At 40.0% G+C, this 20758-nt stretch overlaps 2 protein-coding genes across 2 annotated transcripts; one reads left to right on the forward strand and one right to left on the reverse strand.

Annotated features, from left to right (window-relative positions):
* Positions 1-1462: 1462 nt before the first annotated feature.
* LOC135477630 (retinol dehydrogenase 13-like) lies at positions 1463-14862 on the reverse strand. The gene is made up of 8 exons (XM_064757797.1): positions 14776-14862; positions 14432-14507; positions 13807-14005; positions 12590-12761; positions 12147-12275; positions 11158-11319; positions 6774-6935; positions 1463-4437 (listed from the first exon to the last, which is right to left on the reverse strand). The coding sequence occupies exons 3-8, from the start codon at positions 13990-13992 to the stop codon at positions 4310-4312; spliced, it is 939 nt and encodes a 312-aa protein (XP_064613867.1). The 5' UTR covers positions 13993-14005; positions 14432-14507; positions 14776-14862; the 3' UTR covers positions 1463-4309.
* On the forward strand, positions 14771-20497 carry LOC135477629 (uracil-DNA glycosylase-like). The gene is made up of 6 exons (XM_064757795.1): positions 14771-14823; positions 15057-15171; positions 16976-17172; positions 17741-17788; positions 18134-18306; positions 18649-20497. Exons 2-6 carry the CDS (start codon positions 15066-15068, stop codon positions 18926-18928), a joined length of 804 nt encoding a protein of 267 aa, XP_064613865.1. The 5' UTR covers positions 14771-14823; positions 15057-15065; the 3' UTR covers positions 18929-20497.
* Positions 20498-20758: the final 261 nt, after the last annotated feature.

The raw sequence follows: 20758 nt of genomic DNA on the forward strand, positions 1-20758 counted from the left end.
ACTTATTTGATTGAAGTTATATGTCCTACTCAAAAATGTATCACTTATACCCTGTATGACAGTAGCAAGTATTATGGTGAGAAGAAACCGGGACAGAGCGCCAGGGAAACCCACTACAATCCACAGGTTTCTAGTAAAAACGACCAGAGAGGAAGCTAGCATGAGCTGGACTAGAACTCACAACGGCCACATTTTTGAAAAGCTCATGGGCCAATAAACTTTCAACCCCCTATCACACCCCACCCCATCTCACCCAACCCAATATTTCATGTCAAGGTATCTAACACATCAGACACATATGTACGGTATGATAGGAGTATTTTATTAAAATATTTTATATAAGGAAAAGGATATGCGGTTACCATGACAACCGCGGAAATTAACAAATGTGAGTCGCGACAAATCGTCATCTACGCATCCACCAAGAATTAAAACTCTTTGTGGAAAACAACAGGAGGTATAGTCCGGACACACATACGGACGGACAGAGGGACAAAATCGCTATAACATAATACGCGTCGCTCAATGGCGTGGGCGTATAAAAATTGAACATCTGGATTTGCATCATTTAATCTTATATCTCTGACATATATTAATGAGTATATATTCATAAAAATCAGACTTCTTACAGGAGAGTACAATTTATGCATACAAAGTTAACAGTCACTAACAACGAATTCGTATTAATTTTTTTTCTGTTTTTTTGAATTAAAAATTAAATGCAATAATCCTCATCCACTAATCCTTTCCAAATTTCTCAGTGCTGAAAAAAAAATGCTTTTAAAAACTTTTGACGTCCTGATATTTTGTGCTTTCAAGCAGGTTCAAGAACCAGAGTTAAGTATGGACCTCTAATGTGGAGACAAACGGACACTATGTGATAGTTTATTTAACAGCACATTCAAGATTTAATGCAATATGACATTATAACAAAATCAAGTACACTCATACTTACTTATATCCAAATTTATTTAAAAATTCAAATTTTTAGCTGAACCTGGGCTGTTCAATAAATTTTTCATGGTGTACGTTGCAAGGGAGACAATATCGTTTTGATGCCTGGTATACAGTATGCAGTAACTAAGAAAGAGACTTCAGATGTATTTAGCTTATTAAAAGAACAAGAAACCTTTACAGATCTTCATCAGTAGCCAGTAAAAAAAAAATTCGCGTTACAATCAATGGCAAGCCACTGTGGAGCAAAATATTCAAATGCATTTCATTTTTTTACATCTGGCAAAAAAAAAAAGAAACAAAATAAAAAAACCCCACAGAAAAATAGCACAATAGAGTATGTATATACGGAGGTACGAGTATAATGTACAAAGTTGTATATTGGTGTGTATATATATATATATATATATATATATATATATATATATATATATATATATATGTACATATACGTGACATATGTATTATATGCTTAAAAGAATGTAGTTTGTCGTATATTTATGCCTAAGGGGGTTTGTTGGGGGGGGGGGGACACTTTAACCAAACCGAAAGCAATCCTGACGTGTAATCTCCTGTTTTGTTATGTAATATCAAAAACTTCTGAGTAGTTACAGTGTTCGGTAAAATAATATCCCGAGGGTTCAAATATGACAATAGAAGCCAAACAAGAGCAGCACATCTGGAACAGATGTTTAGATATGGAAAATATTTCTACCTTAAATGTACATTTATAGCTTGGGAACTCTTAGATGATGTTCACTCTAAAAACAAGGCATTCAGAGAACACCGGTGGCTCACCTGATTGAGCAGGTGATAAAAATGCATAATGTTCAAGCCATGTGATACGCTCAAACACTGACCTCGAAACCAAAATGAAGAAGAATAATGGACATTGTCATACATAGATATTATTATCTAATTAGACAGTGTTAAGATCTTGCCATTAAATCAACAAGAAAGGCCAAACATTACCCTGTTACAGATATGATGGTCTACAGTATGTGTAAGGATTGCAGAGCAGAGACTTCGTCTGTTATGGAGTCGTTAATCATTGCAGTGGTAAAAGACACTGTGGGATTTCACGCACAAATTTACCTCAGAGGTCTTCAATACGCAAATTGCGCACTGCACTTGGCAATTGGGTATGGGTGGTAACTGCAACCCTATGACTGGCCAAAAACTTCAACAAAACTGGACAACGCCACCGCCAGCCTCTGATCTCCCTCTCACTATACCTCTCCTTGCATCGTTCAAGTGAGCTAAAAAATTGGCACTTTAAAGGCTTCTCTTGACTGGATTCAAGACTTTTAAAGTTTTTTTGTGATCCAGTATTAATACAAATACCTGATGGCCGCTAAGTTTGGCTAGCTGCACCCTGAACTCTTCAGACTCAGGGGGTAATATTGTATAACCTTCAGTAAATTTCCGTACAATGTATGCATCTCGCTCTCTATGCCTACTGCGATGTGATGGCCAACAGGGGGTGTTGTGTAATTTGTGTATACGAGTCACAACCAATAATGTCATTGTATTTCTCGGAATTCTGTCCTCTCACTAACAGAACACAGATCTAATTATTGTTTCTGAGTTTCTGATCAAAAACTCGTCAAAAAAGCAAACTTTTCTCGTCTACAGTTTACAGACACTGGACTTTATATTTACGTTATGGCTGATCTGACAGTTTCCTTCTTAATTTGTTTATTTATATGTATTTAAATGCAAGTTGAGTGCATTCATGAATGCAGATAGCACATCCCAAGAGTGAAAAGTAATTACAGCAATTTTCTGTGTATAGTAAACGAGCCACCATAGGCGTAAATGTATAGATGTGTTATGTAGAGCAAATGAGCCAACATGGGCCCAAATGTATACAGTTGTTATAAATGAGTTATCATAGGCCCATATGTATACAGTTGTGTTATGAGGCGTACATGAGCCATCACAGGCCCAAATGTATACAGTTGTATTATGAGGAGTAAATGAGCCATCACAGGCCCAAATGTATACAATTGTGTTTCGAGGAGTAAATGAGCCACCATCGGCCCAAATGTATACAGTTGTGTTATGAGGAGAAAATGAGCCATCACAGGCCCAAATGTATACAGTTGTGTGATGAGGAGTAAATGAGCCATCACAGGCCCAAATGTATACAGTTGTGTGATGAGGAGTAAATGAGCCATCACAGGCCCAAATGTATACAGTTGTGTGATGAGGAGTAAATGAGCCATCACAGGCCCAAATGTATACAGTTGTGTGATGAGGAGTAAATGAGCCACCATCGGCCCAAATGTATACAGTCGTGTTATGAGGAGTATATGAGCCACCATCAGCCCAAATGTATACAGTCATGTTATGAGGAGTAAATGAGCCATCATAGGCCCAAATGTATACAGTTGTTATGATGAGTAAATGAGCCACCAATGGCCCAAATGTATACAGTTGTGTTATGAGGAGTAAATGAGTCACCACAGGCTCAAATGTATACAGTTGTCATGTAGATAGCACATCCCAAGAGTGAAAAGTAATTACAGCAATTTTCTGTGTATACTAAATAAGCCACCATAGGCCTAAATGTATAGTTGTGTTATGTAGAGTAAGTCAGCCACCATCGGCCCAAATGTATACAGTTGTTTTATGAGTAAATGAGCCATCACAGGCCAAAATGAATGGTTGTGTTAGGAGGAGTAAATGAGCCAGCACTGGCCCAATTGTATACAGTTGTGTTATGAGGAGTAAATGGGCTGCCATCAGCCCAAATGTATACAGTCGTGTTATGGGCAGTAAATGGGCCATCATAGGCCCAAATGTATACAGTCCTATTATGAGGAGTAAATGAGCCACCATGACTCAAATGTATACAGTTGTGTTATATGGAGTAAATGAGCCACCATAGGCCCAAATGTATACAGTTGTGTTATGAACAGTAAATGAGTTATCATAGGCCCAAATGTATAAAACTGTGTTATGAGGAGTAAATGAGCCACCATCAGCCCAAATGAATACAATTGTGTTATTGCATTAAAATAACATGTAGAAAAATAAGGAAAGCATTGTTTTGGAGGTAAATTACATAGTTGCCATGTCAGCATTAACATCTTTCATGATATTTGTTTTTCAAATATTCATACCCGTAATCCACATGTTGACATTTTGTAGTCAATATTTTACCACCTGTAGTCTGTATGTTGACATCTGTAGTTTGTATTTTAAGACCTGTACTTCACATGTTGACACCTGTAGTCTGCATGTTGACACCAGTAGCCTGCATGCGGAAACCTGTAGTCTGCTTTTTGACACCTGCAATCTGCAGGTGGTCCCTCCGCTCCCCCTCCCCTCCGTTCCTCTAGCTCTGAGCCTAGTTGGTCGTCTCCAGTTCACAGTACTTGGCACTGGCTGCCCACAGGCCCTTCTGTAACTCCATATCCTGGGATTCTTCGGAGGACACTGCTTCCTTCATGTCACGGAAATACTTCCCACTTACACCTGAAAGGACACCAACACTTCTGAGATCTACACCTCAGCCCCTCAGGGAAAATATCCCACTGACACCTGAAAGGACACCAACACTTCTGAGATCTACACCTCAGCCCCTCAGGGAAAGTATCCCACTGACACCTGAAAGGACACCAACACTTCTGAGATCTATACCTCTGCCACCATGGGTCTCAAAAGTTGTACATATGGTTATCTATCTGGAACTTTTCATTTACATCCAAAAAAACTTTCCTAAATTACCTCAAAGTTCGTCCATAACTACGTTCCTCATTTCTAAGAGTTATACTAATTTTATAAAGTTGTTTTTAGGTTTGTCTGGAAGGTAAGATGATACGGTATTGGGAAAATATTTAATTAATATGTTGTAGTACTTTAATTTCTCTAATTTTGCACTTTTGTGTTCAAAATTTTAGGGTGTCTTTTCATATTTTTGCAGAATTATAGGTAATCTGGTGAAGTATCAATGAAACCAAAAATACACACGATTCAGAAAAAGCACTTTTTTCAGTGGAATTTATACATACAATTATTATCAAAATTAGGCTAACACGATTTGTTTGTGTCACTAAGGATGCAAGCTTTGTAAAACCTATGCAAATTATTTCTCCATAACCCATAGTTCTCTCAATAATGTTTGGGGCCTCCGTGGTTCAGTCGGTTAGCGCGCTAGCGCAGCGTAATGACCCAGAAGCCTCTCACCAATGCGGTCGCTGTGAGTTCAAGACCAGCTCATGCTGGCTTCCTCTCCGGCCGAACGTGGGAAGGTCTGCCAGCAACCTGCGGATGGTCGTGGGTTTCCCCCGGGCTCTGCCCGGTTTCCACCCACCATAATGCTGGCCGCCGTTGTATAAGTGAAATATTCTTGAGTACAGCGTAAAACACCAATCAAAAAACAAAAAAAACAAAAAATCAAGAATGTTTAAAACTACTGGTCGCAGTGGTGGTTGAAACGCTTCAGGAATTAAGGTACATGTATACGGAAAAGAAAAATGAAATGAGTTTTCCAAATGTACAAGTCACTGAATGAATATGAGGTCTCCAAAACTGGGCAATTTGTGTACTACGACATTTTTGAGTACTCTCTGTTAAAAAAAGGTGTGTACTACATTACACAAGACTAAAATACTATTGCTCTGTTGGTGTACTTGAGAGTTTCTTTGTTTAATTTACTTTACATGATGCTGGCCAATGTTCCATGGGTGTTGGAAACAAGAGTGCCTTGAGTCAAATCTCATACAAATTATACTGGTACACTTTTCCACATGTAACATACTGTAAATCTTCAACCTCTTCAACCGCTAAATCACATTTCTCAGTGGAAGTTATGAATACAATTATTACAAAAATGATTTGTTTGTGTCATGAAAGATGCAAACTTCTTTAAACTTTGCAAATTATTTGTCTCTGCCTCATAGTTCCCTCAGAATATTTCAAAATATTGGTTGCTGAGGTGTTTGAAAAGGTTGAAGAATGAGGGTATGTGACATGTCATATTGGTGTGTGACAAGTAGTCTCAAGAGAACTTCATGTAAGGCCAAATAATAGAACAAGGTTGACCCAAGCATGGTATTGAACCCACGTCATGTGTGAGCAAGCAATTTATTCATTTATATAATTCGATTGGTGTTTTATGCCGTACTCAAGAATATTTCACTTATATGATGGCAGCCAGCATTATGGCAGGAAGAAACCGGGTGGAGTCCTTGGGAAACCCACGACCATCCGCAGATTGCTGACAGACCTTTCTACATATGGCCGGAGAGGAAGCCAGCATATACTGGACTTAAACTCACAGTGACTGCATGGGTGAGAGGCTCTTGGGTCATTGCACCACACTGATGTGCTAACCACAGCCACAGAGGCCTGTATGGCTAAACAATTAAATACTAAACTAAACCATTCACTCAAGATCCGCTCCCTAAAATGGATGCTGAAATGATGTCAGACAAGCAAACCCTTAAGAGAAAAGATAGCATCAGACTAAACATATTTACTCATTTGACTGATGATTTATTTCACTTCTACCACTGCCGCCAGCTTTATGGTGGAAGGAACCTGGGCATATGCAGCAATAATGTACCTCAAATAAAGTTTACAAAAGCATACCTTTATAACTTTGTGATGTTAGCATAGCCAAGACATTGCTGTTCAAAGTAAGACAGAAAATCAAAAGCCCAATCATGTAATTTCTAAAACCCGAAAACAAATCTCTTTCCGCTGACATCACGCAAACCCAGTTTAGATTTTTAGCTACATGGGTGCCAATGAGGCAACATCATGTTCCACTTTCTCTAACATGGGCGTGTCAGGTAGTACAGACTCACCTTTCAGACTCTCATTAGTAGCCAGGTCTTTGATTGCTGTAGCTCCCTGTTCCACTGTACGCGTTGTGTTTTTCAGCCAGAAAATAGGCTTCAGAATAGTGCGCAGCATAAACTTTGCGAACCCATTGGCGTTACGGATAAAATTGGTGTCGGGAATAAATCCTGGATCAGAGGAAAATTCATTTAGATCACCAGTAAAGAAATCAGTGATAAATTTGCTAAGCCCACCTTAAAAAGTTAAAGTTCTCGCTACCAACTTATTACGTCACTATTATCTATTTATATATTTGATTGGAGTTTTACGCCGTACTCAAGAATATTTCACTTATACGGCGACAGCAAGCATTATGGTGAGTGGAAACCGGGCAGAGCCCGGGGGAAACCCACGACCATCTGCAGGTTGCTGGAAGACCGCCCCACGTACGGCCGCAGAGGACGCTAGCATGGGCTGGACTTGAACTTACAGCGGCCGCATGTTTAAGAGGCTCCTGGCTCATTATGCTGCGCTAGCGCGCTAACCAACTGAGCCACAGAGGCCCCCGCCCCCGTCACTATTATGAAATTACCTGCAACTTGCACTGTCCAGCTGATGAGCTATCACCACTAGCTTCCTATTTGGTCGTATGTGAAGAAGTCTGGCGTTCTGCCTGGTTTCCTCCCATCATAAAACTGGCAGGCGTCGTATAAGTGAAATCTTCTTGAGTACAGCATAAAACACCAAATCAAATTCAATACAAAATGATGAGCTAACTCACATGTAAATATGACAAAAGTCAGTTTGTCTTACCTGGACAAACATTTGACAGTGACACCTGTACCTTCCAGCTGACGAGCCAACTCACAGGTAAACAGAACAGTTGTCAGTTTGTCTTACCTGGACTCAGACAGTTGACAGTGACACCTGTACCCTCCAGCTGACGACCCAACTCACAGGTGAACAGTAGTCAGTTTGTCTTACTTGGACAAGGACAGTTGACAGTGACACCTGTACCCTCCAGCTGACGAGCCAACTCACAGGTGAACAGAACAGTAGTCAGTTTGTCTTACCTGGACACAGGCAGTTGACAGTGACACCTGTACCCTCCAGCTGATGAGTCAACTCACAGGTAAACAGAACAGTAGTCAGTTTGTCTTACCTGGAAATAGACAGTTGACAGTGACACCTGTACCCTCCAGCCGACAAGCCAACTCACAGGTGAACAAAACAGTAGTCAGTTTGTCTTACCTGGAAACAGACAGTTGACAGTGACACCTGTACCCGCCAGCTGACGAGTCAACTCACAGGTGAACAGAACAGTAGTCAGTTTGTCTTACCTGGACACAGGCAGTTGACAGTGACACTTGTACCCTCTAGCTGACGAGCCAACTCACAGGTGAACAGAACAGTAGTCAGTTTGTCTTACCTGGACACAGACAGTTGGCCGTCACACCTGTACCCTCCAGCTGACAAGCCAACTCACAAGTAAACAGGACATTAGTCATTTTCTCTTACCTGGACAAAGACAGTTGACAATGACACCTGTACCCTCCAGCTGACAAGACAACTCACAGGTGAACAGAACAGTTGTCAGTTTGTCTTACCTGGACACAGACAGTTGACAGTGACACCTGTACCCTCCAGCTGACGATCCAACTCACAGGTGAACAGTAGTCAGTTTGTCTTACCTGGACACAGACAGTTGACAGTGACACATGTACCCTCCAGCTGACGAGTCAACTCACAGGTGAACAGAACAGTAGTCAGTTTGTCTTACCTGGACGCAGGCAGTTGACAGTGACACCTGTACCCTCCAGCTGACGAGTCAACTCACAGGTGAACAGAACAGTAGTCAATTCGTCTTACCTGGGCAATGACAGTTGACAGTGACACCTGTACCCGCCAGCTGACAAGCCAACTCACAGGTGAACAGAACAGTAGTCAGTTTGTCTTACCTGGACACAGATAGTTGACAGTGACACCTGTACCCTCCAGCTGACGAGTCAACTCACAGGTGAACAGAACAGTTGTCAGTTTGTCTTACCTGGACACAGACAGTTGACAGTGACACCTGTACCCTCCAGCTGACGAGTCAACTCACAGGTAAACAGAACAGTAGTCAGTTAGACACCTGTACCCTGACAAGCCAACTCACAGGTAAACAGAACAGTAGTCAGTTTGTCTTACCTGGACACAAGCAGTTGACAGTGACACCTGTACCCGCCAGCTGATGAGTCAACTCACAGGTAAACAGAACAGTAGTCAGTTTGTCTTACCTGGACACAGACATTTGACAGCTATACCTGTACCCTCCAGCTGACGAGTCAACTCACAGGTAAACAGAACAGCAGTCAGTTTCTCTTACCTGGACACAGACATTTGACAGGTATACCTGTACCCTCCAGGTGACGAGTCAACTCACAGGTGAACAGAACAGTAGTCAGTTTGTCTTACCTGGACGCAGGCAGTTGACAGTGACACTTGTACCCTCTAGCTGACGAGCCAACTCACAGGTGAACAGAACAGTAGTCAGTTTGTCTTATCTGGACACAGGCAGTTGGCCGTCACACCTGTACCCGCCAGCTGACCAGCCAACTCACACGCAAACAGAACAGTAGTCAGTTTGTCTTACCTGGGCACAGGCAGTTGACAGTGACACCTGTACCCGCCAGCTGACAAGCCAACTCACAGGTGAACAGAACAGTAGTCAGTTTGTCTTACCTGGACAAAGACAGTTGGCCGTCACACCTGTACTCTCCAGCTGACAAGCCAACTCACAAGTAAACAGGACATTAGTCATTTTCTCTTACCTGGACAATGACAGTTGACAGTGACACTTGTACCCTCTAGCTGACGAGCCAACTCACAGGTGAACAGAACAGTAGTCAGTTTGTCTTATCTGGACACAGGCAGTTGGCCGTCACACCTGTACCCGCCAGCTGACCAGCCAACTCACACGCAAACAGAACAGTAGTCAGTTTGTCTTACCTGGGCACAGGCAGTTGACAGTGACACCTGTACCCTCCAGCTGACAAGCCAACTCACAGGTGAACAGAACAGTAGTCAGTTTATCTTACCTGGACAAAGAAAGTTGGCCGTCACACCTGTACTCTCCAGCTGACAAGCCAACTCACAAGTAAACAGGACATTAGTCATTTTCTCTTACCTGGACAATGACAGTTGACAATGACACCTGTACCCTCCAGCTGACAAGACAACTCACAGGTGAACAGAACAGTAGTCAGTTTGTCTTACCTGGACACAGACAGTTGACAGTGACACCTTTACCCTCCAGCTGACGATCCAACTCACAGGTGAACAGTAGTCAGTTTGTCTTACCTGGACACAGACAGTTGACAGTGACACCTGTACCCTCCAGGTGACGAGTCAACTCACAGGTGAACAGAACAGTTGTCAGTTTGTCTTACCTGGACACAGATAGTTCACAGTGACACCTGTACCCTCCAGCTGACGAGTCAACTCACAGGTGAACAGAACAGTAGTCAGTTTGTCTTACCTGGACACAGACAGTTGGCCGTCACACCTGTACCCTCCAGCTGACAAGCCAACTCACAAGTAAACAGGACATTAGTCATTTTCTCTTACCTGGACAAAGACAGTTGACAATGACACCTGTACGTTCCAGCTGACAAGACAACTCACAGGTGAACAGAACAGTAGTCAGTTTGTCTTACCTGGACACAGACAGTTGACAGTGACACCTGTACCCTCCAGCTGACGAGTCAACTCACAGGTGAACAGAACAGTAGTCAGTTTGTCTTACCTGGACACAGGCAGTTGACAGTGACACCTGTACCCTCCAGCTGAAGAGTCAACTCACAGGTGAACAGAACAGTAGTCAGTTTGACTTACCTGGACTCAGACAGTTGACAGTGACACCTGTACCCTCCAGCTGAAAAGTCAACTCACAGGTAAAAAGAACAGTAGTCAGTTTGTCTTACCTGGACACAGGCAGTTGACAATGACACCTGTACCCTCCAGCTGATGAGTCAACTCACAGGTAAACAGAACAGTAGTCAGTTTGTCTTACCTGGACACAGACAGTTGGCCGTCACACCTGTACCTTCCAGCTGACGAGCCAACTCACAGGTGAACAGAACAGTAGTCAGTTTGTCTTACCTGGAAATAGACAGTTGACAGTGACACCTGTACCCTCCAGCCGACAAGCCAACTCACAGGTGAACAGAACAGTAGTCAGTTTGTCTTACCTGGACAAAGACAGTTGGCCGTCACACCTGTACCTTCCAGATGACAAGCCAACTCACAAGTAAACAGGACAGTAGTCATTTTCTCTTACCTGGACACAGACAGTTGATAGTGACACCTGTACCCTCCAGCTGACGAGTCAACTCACAAGTAAACAGAACAGTAGTCATTTTCTCTTACCTGGACAAAGACAGTTGACAGTGAGACCTGTACCCTCCAGCTGACGAGCTAGCTCGTAGGTAAATAGAATATTAGCCAACTTGGAGTCCTTGTAAGCTTGGCCACCATTATAAGTGCCTTCTTCATCAAGCATCAAGTTGTCAAGGGACATGGGACGCAATTCTAATGCAAAAAAAGCAGAAGAAGATTAATCTGATTTGTGTGATTCGTGCTTTAGCATTAAGGCATCCACAATGTACTTCAAAAATAAAGTTTTGAGAACTTTTGTCATAAATTTTTATGCTATAATTTATACATATATTGTTACACTGTAAAAACTAGTTTGAAAAACATTCTTGCTGAAACTTTTAAAAGTTTCCATATTCAAAATTTTGGGAATGTGGCCCCTTCTCCTTTTCATATTTGTTCACAATAAACCAGAACTAATAACTTTGACACCAGGGTCTGTACAAGCCATGTGTGGGGGATTCAATGCCATCAAGTTGATATCACAGGTGCATAAACAAAGATATTTGTGTAAAAACATTTGAGTCAAAGTTTTTGTCACAACCCTGGATGAAATGTATTAAATCTGTCTGTGTTTAATGTATGTTTGAAGGGAGTCTAAATGGAATCAGTGAGGGAGGGAAGGATGGGGAGGGGGTGTGAAAGGGGGGGGGGGGGGGTGTTAGGGGGGGGGGGGGTATTAAGCAGTTCCTGCATTTCCACTGAAGTTCACCGATAACAAAATTACTGACAATATTCAACCACTTACAGAAAATATGCATAAAAAAGATTAGTTGATTTATGGATTTAAAAAATGCCTCCAACAGGAAAACAAGATTTCCATTTCTTTGGCATAACTATCTATTTCCCTTAAAATCAATATCCTTGTTTTAGACTTCCTTTTCATGTCTCACACTCTTTTCTGATTTGCTCACGGTTGGGTGCTATAACTGAAAAATTGTCTTCATTTCACAGAGGACAGATCTGTTGTAACAGTTACCAACCCTTCCTCCCCGATCCCTTCATCTTGATATCATGCAGGCCGGAGGTGACAACCACAATTCTGATGTCCTGTGTCTCCTTCGCTCGATCCTTCAGTGCTGGTAACAGGAGGTTGGTCAACAAGAAATGACCTGAAAGATTGAAAGACAAAGATTGGTTGAGTTTGTTCTGTGTCTGATTGGCTCACTCCTTAAAGCTGGTAACAGCTGACTGGCCAACAACCAATGACCTGAAATTACTAGACATAGATTAGTTGAGTTAGAAATAAAATCAAATAAAATAAACAACTGGATTAACTTATGTCGTTGCTTCTCACTGTCATAAAAAAAGAAGTACATGTAATATGGTTCTCAAAATCTTTTGGTTAACGAGAGGAAATGCGTGTATATACATGGCCACGGGGTAAAAACACAACAAAACAAAACAGAACACTTCTTGGGTTTACCTAAATGATTTGTTCCCATTGTCATCTCAAAGTTGTCCTTTGTCACATGACGCTCCGTGTCGGCAAAGTCCTTGGAGAGGCCAGCATTGTTGATGAGGATATCCAGAGGTTTGCCAGACGCCAGGAATTTTTCCACAAACCCTCTGATAGAGGACATGTCAGCGAGGTCAAGCTGGAATACAGCCAATCAGTGTCCAGTCATATCACGCTCGTGCCCTTAGAGAGCTACTCCCAACTTTACAATCCTTTATATTGCTGTATAAAGCCAAGCAAACATTCGAAATATGTTTGTTGGTGGTAATCCCTCTGACAAACCAAAAATTCCAGTTTTTATCACGTTATTCATGGAATATTTCTTTCCTTTTTGTTTCTTTTTTTTATTTGCTCAAAGTTACTTTATTTAGAATCTCTCTTTTTCATTAGGGGGGCAAAATGTTTTTTTCGTTTCTCGTGTCACATGGGATTCGTACTGATATTTGTTGCCTGTCCTTCCAGAATTTTATCTGTGCCAGTTCAACATTTTTATTAAATACCAGTTTATTGTGCAATTACTGAAAATCTCCCCCATAACTGCACATTAACGCTGAAGAAATGGTATCTGTATGGTCCGTATTTGTACTGTTACTTTGCAATAAATAAGGACCCTGTTTTCAATAAACAATTTGTTTATTTTTTATACTTACGATCAGAAGGTTACGACTTGCAGGTTTACATGGATACTCTAAGTTATTATTTTCCTTAATTCTGGCTAATGGAGAAGATATAGATTTTAAAGAAATTAACATTGAGAAAAATATAAATGATTTATCAAAATCCCCCCCCCCCCCCCCCAAAAAAAAAAAAAACTTTAGGCCACCTTTATTTGGAGGGCCAGTTGGATTAAGCCCTAGGAACATATTTTTAGATGGTGAACCAAATATGACAGCATGTCAGGTTTGTGCAATGGGAGAAGGTTAGATTTACTGAGATTGAGAGTGATTATGGTGAATATAGAAAGAGTAACAGTGTTGTGATGTCAGAGTACCTTAATTGCCACTGACAGTATACTCCACACAGCTCAATACAATTCAAAAATTTGAATTTAAAAAAAAATCCCAAAAGTAAGTATTTAGTAGACATAATTTTAGAGTGGTTTCATTGGTTATTTCTCCTGATGTTCATTTTCAATTTCACACTGTCTTTTCCTTTAATGAAAAGAGCATTTCAATCGTGTGTACCTGCATAAATGTAGCCTTGGCTTCAGGAAATTCTTTGATTATTTTCGCCACCGCGTCATTGCCATTCTTCTCTGAGCGACAGGCCAGTATAACATCATACTGTTCAGCACACAGTAACTGGCTGACTGCAAACCCCAGTCCACTATTGGCACCCGTGACGATCACCACTTTTTCCTTGCCTGACATTTTTCAGGCTCTTCTGCAAATAAAAAAAGAAAAAAAAAGAAAGAAAACAGTACACTAAAAAATTAAGAATTAAATCAATTTAACCACTAATAATAATAATAATAATAATAATAATAAACAAACCTAACATACAAAAATGTATATCAAGAACAACACAGTCAAGAACGGACGGGAGGTTCAAATCATCAAGGTATTATTCCACCCAATTATAACGTTGTATAACAGATAGGCCTAGATATTGACATCGACTTGTGACTCGATTACTTTGAGGTGTCCAGTTTTCGATGCAAGTTACGGTAATGCAGGGATGTAACTTGTCAAGTTCTCAACAAACAATGCATTGTCACCGCGAACAAAAAGTAGAAAGACAATAACTATGAAAAACACCAGTTGGAGCATACTTGCAACGACGGAAGCAAAATGGAAAAACGAGACACACCTGTGTTAGTCTTCCTTTATGCCGTTGTGCATGGAAAGCGTCGTCTGTTTCGGGCAAAATGGGAGTTCGTGATGAGCTGAATACCGAAATATGACGTCACACATTTTTTGCCATGTCTGGAAGAAGATGCGATTAAAGAAATTTGCAACAACAGGATTCGACTAAACTTATGTCACCCGCCATGTCATTGAAATTTGTTTCTAAATTTCCAGTAATTTTAATTTGCTAGCAAGATGTGTCGAATATGGGCCCATTTCAACTCGAGATTACCCATTTCACTTTATTTATATCGCCACACCCGGGTAAAAATTTAAACTGTCTTATTAATGAAACGTTTTAAATACCTTTGTTGGTTTGTATCACCTATCGCTGTGACTACCTCGGAAATATTTGTAAGTCGTTTAGTCTGGTTAATCAGTATTTAAATATCGAATTCATTTTTTATGTGTCACTCGACTAGCTGGTTTGTTTACATCCAGTGACAGCTTCCGGTTTAATTTGACAGGCTGGTGGTGTGTTGTTGTTGTCACGAGCTGTCGTTCTCAAATATTTTGATCGTACATGTCCTGTCTGCAGCTTTCATTGACAGTGTGACGCTAAATCTTCGCTCCTTTGTGTCAAACAGCACCACGTCATGCCTAAAAGAAAATCCACTGGAAATACACCAGAAAGCCCGAAGAAAATTCGGTTTTCAGAAGATTCTAAGTTCCAAAAACCGACGAAAGACAAGCCAAAATCAGGTGCGCAAGGTGGATCAACTCACTGTCCGGTGTCACACTGGTCATTACGGCCCCAGGATCGGGGAGCTAATTAGACTTATGTTCAACTTAACGTTCACTTCAGAAACAGTTTACTGCTTTAATATTGTGACTTAACTTAATTATTTTATTTAAACACTTAAGAGTTGTCTCAGATTTTCATGATAAAATTCAGTATTAGTGTTTATACGTTCAATTACAATTTCAGGACTAGTAGTGTTAACCATAAATTAACACTTAATCTGACATATTTCTAGTTCAACAGATATTTGATCCTATAGATTCATGCACTACTGGCCCTAAATACTTTCAGCAATGATTCAACTGTAACACTTGCTACATAATTATTATGGTGCCTTTTGTAAGCCAAAATGATCTTTTTATGCGATTCTTGATTTCATCAGTCTTCCAGTCAACAAAGTCATGTCCATGTATTTACTTTAATAGCATTCATGTTCAGATCAAAAACTTTCGCATGGCAAAGGGGGTTAGCACGCCATCAAGGCACAATGTGGCCAAGGGGATTAGCACGCCATCAAGGCACAATGACCCAGGAGCCTCCCACCAGTACCAGTCACTTGAGTTTCAAGTGACTTGTACTGTCTTGTGCTGGCTTCCTCTCCAGCTGTACGTGGGAAGGTCTGCAGCAGTTAACCTGCAGATGGTTGTGGGTTTTCGCCGGGCTCTACCCAGTTTCCTCCAACTGTAATGGTATAAGTGAAACATTCTTGAGTAGGGCATAAAACACCAATCAAATAAATAAATAAATGAAAAGTTCTACAGCTCCCTATAAAACATTTCCAGAAAAATTGCTGCATTGAAAAAAGATGAACTTCAGGGGAGGTAACCATTACAATTAAATATACTTACACTGCAAAAATTCCAGAACAAGTGTTGGGACTACAGTCTCTGTCAGTTGATGGCTTGATCCTAACAATATTTCAAAGCAAAATGGAGTACAGCACATTCTGCCATGACATCCTGACTAACAGTTCAGAATACCAGTACATTTCAATGTGCAGATTTACAGCTAATTTACAGCTTTCATGGAAAAATAAGTTTATTTAATAAATTATTCTCCCAGCCTACATGAGCGTCTGCATGCAGATTAAGGGGAGACAATCTGTCTGTCACAGAGCAGTTTCACTGTCACTTTGTTGTACATCAAGAAAATTATTTCCCACAGTGGAAAAGGTACCATGTAAAAGTAAAAAATAACAGTAAACTCCATGATTTAATATGTATCGAATATAAGGAAAAGGCTAGGAAAATTTTTTTGTTTTGTTTCTGCATTAACTTAATGACATTTTGAAAAATGTCAAATACCAGGAGGAAGACAGTTCACCAACTGTACTTTAAAATGGCATAGTTGTATGCTGAAGTATTGAATGCCACTTTAAAATGGCATAAAGCTAATGATGAAACCAAAATATTGAATATTGTGATATTATAAAATTATAAATGTCAGCATATAATGTAGTCCAACTGATTTTCTCTGTATGAAAAACCTTCAGCCAAAGAGTTTTTTTTATCTTCATGAAAAGCTCCAAAGCCAAGATATTTACATTTTACTTATGGATCTTTCTACTTTAGCTCTTTCTCAGGTCGTAAGTGGGAAGGTCTGGCAACAACCTGCGGATGGTCATGGGTTTTCCCCAGGCTGTGCCTGGTTTCCTCCCACCATAATGCTGGCAGCCATCGTATAAGCGAAACATTCTTGACTATGGCGTAAAACACTATTCAAATAAATAAATAAATACTTTAGCTCCTCTTTGTGATTTATCAGGTGCAGCTGAGAGGGATCTACATCTGTCAGATCTGATACATGAACCATCCTGGAACGAGGCTTTAAATGAGGAGCTACAGGCACCGTACTTCAAAGAGCTTGAGAAAAAACTAGCCGCTGACTATGAAGCGGGAAAAAAAATTTTTCCACCACAGAAGTTGATTTTCAATGCATTCAACACAACACCACTTGATAAGGTTTGACGATGCTTTACTTGGATAACCACAATGGGCATGTAATTCACATGTGATTAGTTTTTGTGGACTTTGCAAAAACAACATTAGCAATTGAAAAGCCAAGCTCAAATGTAATGATGATAAGATGACATATATAGCCTGTATGACAGATATCAAAGTTTGACAGCTTTTATCATTATTATGATATAAAACTAAATGTGATATTTGGTCTTTAAAAAATAAACTAAAAGAAATATTTAGTCTTATTGATTTATTTAGTATTTGTTTTGTGTTTAACACTGCACTCAAGAATATTCCATTTATACAACAACAGACAGCATTATGGTGGGAGAAAATGGTGCAGAATCTGGGCGAAACCTACAACCATCCGCAGGTTGCTGGCAGACCTTTAGTATTAAAGAGATATGCTGAGCACAAACCCATATCCCCCAGAATTATTTGTTGTCTAATAAGTTATCTCCCCTTTAATACTTACAAGGGTCCAGTTATTTATGGTTTTAAGGATGAATTGCACTTTGATCTCTTTATCAACTTTAGTGGGAGATCTTTCCTTTCTTTTTTCCGGCAGGTAAAGGTGGTTATTCTTGGTCAGGATCCGTACCATGATGACGAACAGGTGAGTCAGCTTTCTGATTGGATACGAAGAAACGTAAAATTTTGAAAACATTTTCAGTGAATTGTCAACATGCAGTGTCATTGGTAAACCAATTTAGTTGTGCAGCATGAGAGGTGATGGACAAGATAATTGGAAATTGCCTTTTTATATAAGAAAAGGTTTGAGGAAATAGGGTATCTCCGGTTTCCTCTAAACCATGAAACTGGCCATGAAAATTCCTGTGTATGTGGTTAAACAGCAATGCAGTAACAACAATTTTAGTCAATTATGAACCTAAAAAAGTGCACAAATGCGGCCATGTAGCAAAATTTAGTACTAATTTAACCCTTGTTCACCCCTTCCTAGGCTCATGGCTTGTCCTTCTCAGTGCCTCGAGGAGTTCGCGTCCCTCCATCTTTGAAAAACATCTACAAAGAGTTGGCCACAGACGTGCCTGGGTTTAAGGACCCCAGCCATGGCTGTCTGCTAGAGTGGGCAGAGCGTGGAGTGATGCTACTGAACGCAACTCTCACAGTAGAGTAAGTAGAGATGTATACTTCTGGACTTTTGTATCACAAAGTTGAAATTTAGCTGTTTAACGAAGACAGTTAATTACAAATGTATGTGCATAATGTAGTAACGTTTTTAATATCCAAATACAGACGACAAGAATTGGATCCCATTCTTTAACGAATTAATTTTTCATGAATCTAATGGATTTGTCTAGATGAAGGTGACCCTTAACCTATAGGCTCACCTGTTCAAAGCAAATTCCCCATTATCAGAGTACATTACAACAAACACTTCTCATTATCAGTGTATATTTCAATGTTTGTTGTTGTTCACTGTTTAGTGTACGTGTATACATGTATTTCTCACAGAGCCCACCAACCAAACTCTCATGCCAAATATGGCTGGCAGAAGTTTACCGACAAGGTCATCAAGGTTATCAGCGACTCCTGTGACGGAGTTGTCTTTATCCTTTGGGGAGGCTTTGCTCAGAAGAAGGACAAACTGATCAATGGCAACAAACATACGATCATCAAGGCCGCTCATCCGTCCCCTCTGTCGGTCACAAAGTTTCTTGGATGTAAGTGTTTCTCTAAGGCCAATGCCGAGCTCGCAAAGAGAGGGAAATCCCCAGTGGACTGGACCTTGTAATTGTCTCATTAATAGTTTAACACAACATTTTCTACTTTTTGCAGAAAATGAGGTGAAACATACTCTGTTCAGGGCACTTTGGAAAATGTGTCAAAAGCAGATATGTTCAGTACACTTGCCTAGATTTGGCGTGCGTTGTTTAGTTGTTTACTCTGCTTGGGAGATAAAGTGGTCATTTCTACATTAGAATAGTTACTTTTTGATTTTGACTGATGCTTTTCTTGGAGCATCTTTCTGTTGTAATACATACACCTGTATGATCTTACATAGTGTAATGTTTGACATGTATACATGTACTTGAATAGGCAGCGATACTTTAACTCTCAGACAATTCTGTTAGAACAAAGAAAAAAAAACAAATTTAGACATATTTATTTTGTTTTGATATTATCACTTTTAGAGTTTTAGTCAAAGTCTTATTAAAATGTCAATGTTGGTATTTTTGATACACTTTTGAATTTCAGAAAGCAGTAATACAAGTTTGGCATTGAGAATTAGCAACAAAAAAATGCAACTTTCCATACAGTTTTTTAATTTTGATGTACATGAAGCTCTGACCACAGTTAAAGCAGTCATTATCATTTTTGATATGCTTTTTCTTTTAGATATATACTTGTAACTGTATTACCAAAAAACAACAACAACAACGTATGTCACATATCACTGTTTGAACTCTGTCGCACTTCCATCACATTTTAACTGGTTGTACTCAACTAATTATAGCGTATTTCTAGCTGAGAAGAAATGATCACCACAGTGTTTGTTCCCATGGGTATATAATACATAGGGTAAGAGAGGGGATAATATAGTTTTTTGTCAACTGAACTCAACAATGGGGACAATATAGGTAGATTTGCCTCATGTTTTTTGGTTCCATGCCGTGGAATATTTTCTTATTGACTTGTCAGTGAAGCGCCTCCGAAAGTAATTCTTAGCGTATATCTTGCTTCGAGCTTAGCTTAAAAAGTACGGCATGTTTTGAGCGGAGGCTTTGCGCACATGCGGAGCACAACAGGGATGCCGGGATTTGCGTATTAAATACCGTAAATTACAAAAATTCATGACTCAGTGCATTCTGTGTGAGAAACAGTGTTGAGCAAAATATTAGCGCTGGTATCTCAAAAAGAACTGCATGTATTGACCTGAAAGATCCATCAGTGATTTTCTGAGTGCATATTAATTACCGTAAATTACCAAATTTACACCTTTACTACTTTATGTGTTGAGCAGAAGTTGGGCATTCATGTGTCTTGACCTCTTTGGCAGACTCAGTATCAAATCTAAGGGGTGAAACTTGGCAGATGTGTTGAGGAATATATGTACATGTTTGTGAGGTGATGTTTGTTTTGTGCTGTGGTATTTCAGTTAGCGGGCAACTCTAAATATCTGTATGTCAGCGTTTGAACCATCCTGCTATAAGGGCACACTGTTCAGATATGATAAAAATTATAGCTGACAGCTGGTGTTGAAGTGGAGAAAAGAAAGGCATAAGCTTTAACCTGACACATTGTCAGTATCTGTGATCTTAAGACCCCAGACCTTTTACAGATTGTACGTGACGTGATTTGCTGATGCTGATAGGGATTTTCTTTTTGTTTTTTTGTTTTTTTTAACAACATTCCAATGTGTGAAAAAAATGTTGAGATAATATATTTATGGTTTTATTATTTTGGTACAAAAATGGTTACCTGAGGACTGTCATAATCCACACCAAAGATGTAGACGTTTGCCAAATATTTCAACTCACAATAGCATTTTCTCCCCTTTATCTTTGGGATATTGTGGGCTTAATTTGCAGTTTTGCTTTGTTGTCGATAATCATGGTGAGCT

The sequence above is a fragment of the Liolophura sinensis genome, chromosome 11 (assembly GCF_032854445.1).
Source record: "Liolophura sinensis isolate JHLJ2023 chromosome 11, CUHK_Ljap_v2, whole genome shotgun sequence".
Taxonomy (NCBI): domain Eukaryota; kingdom Metazoa; phylum Mollusca; class Polyplacophora; order Chitonida; family Chitonidae; genus Liolophura; species Liolophura sinensis.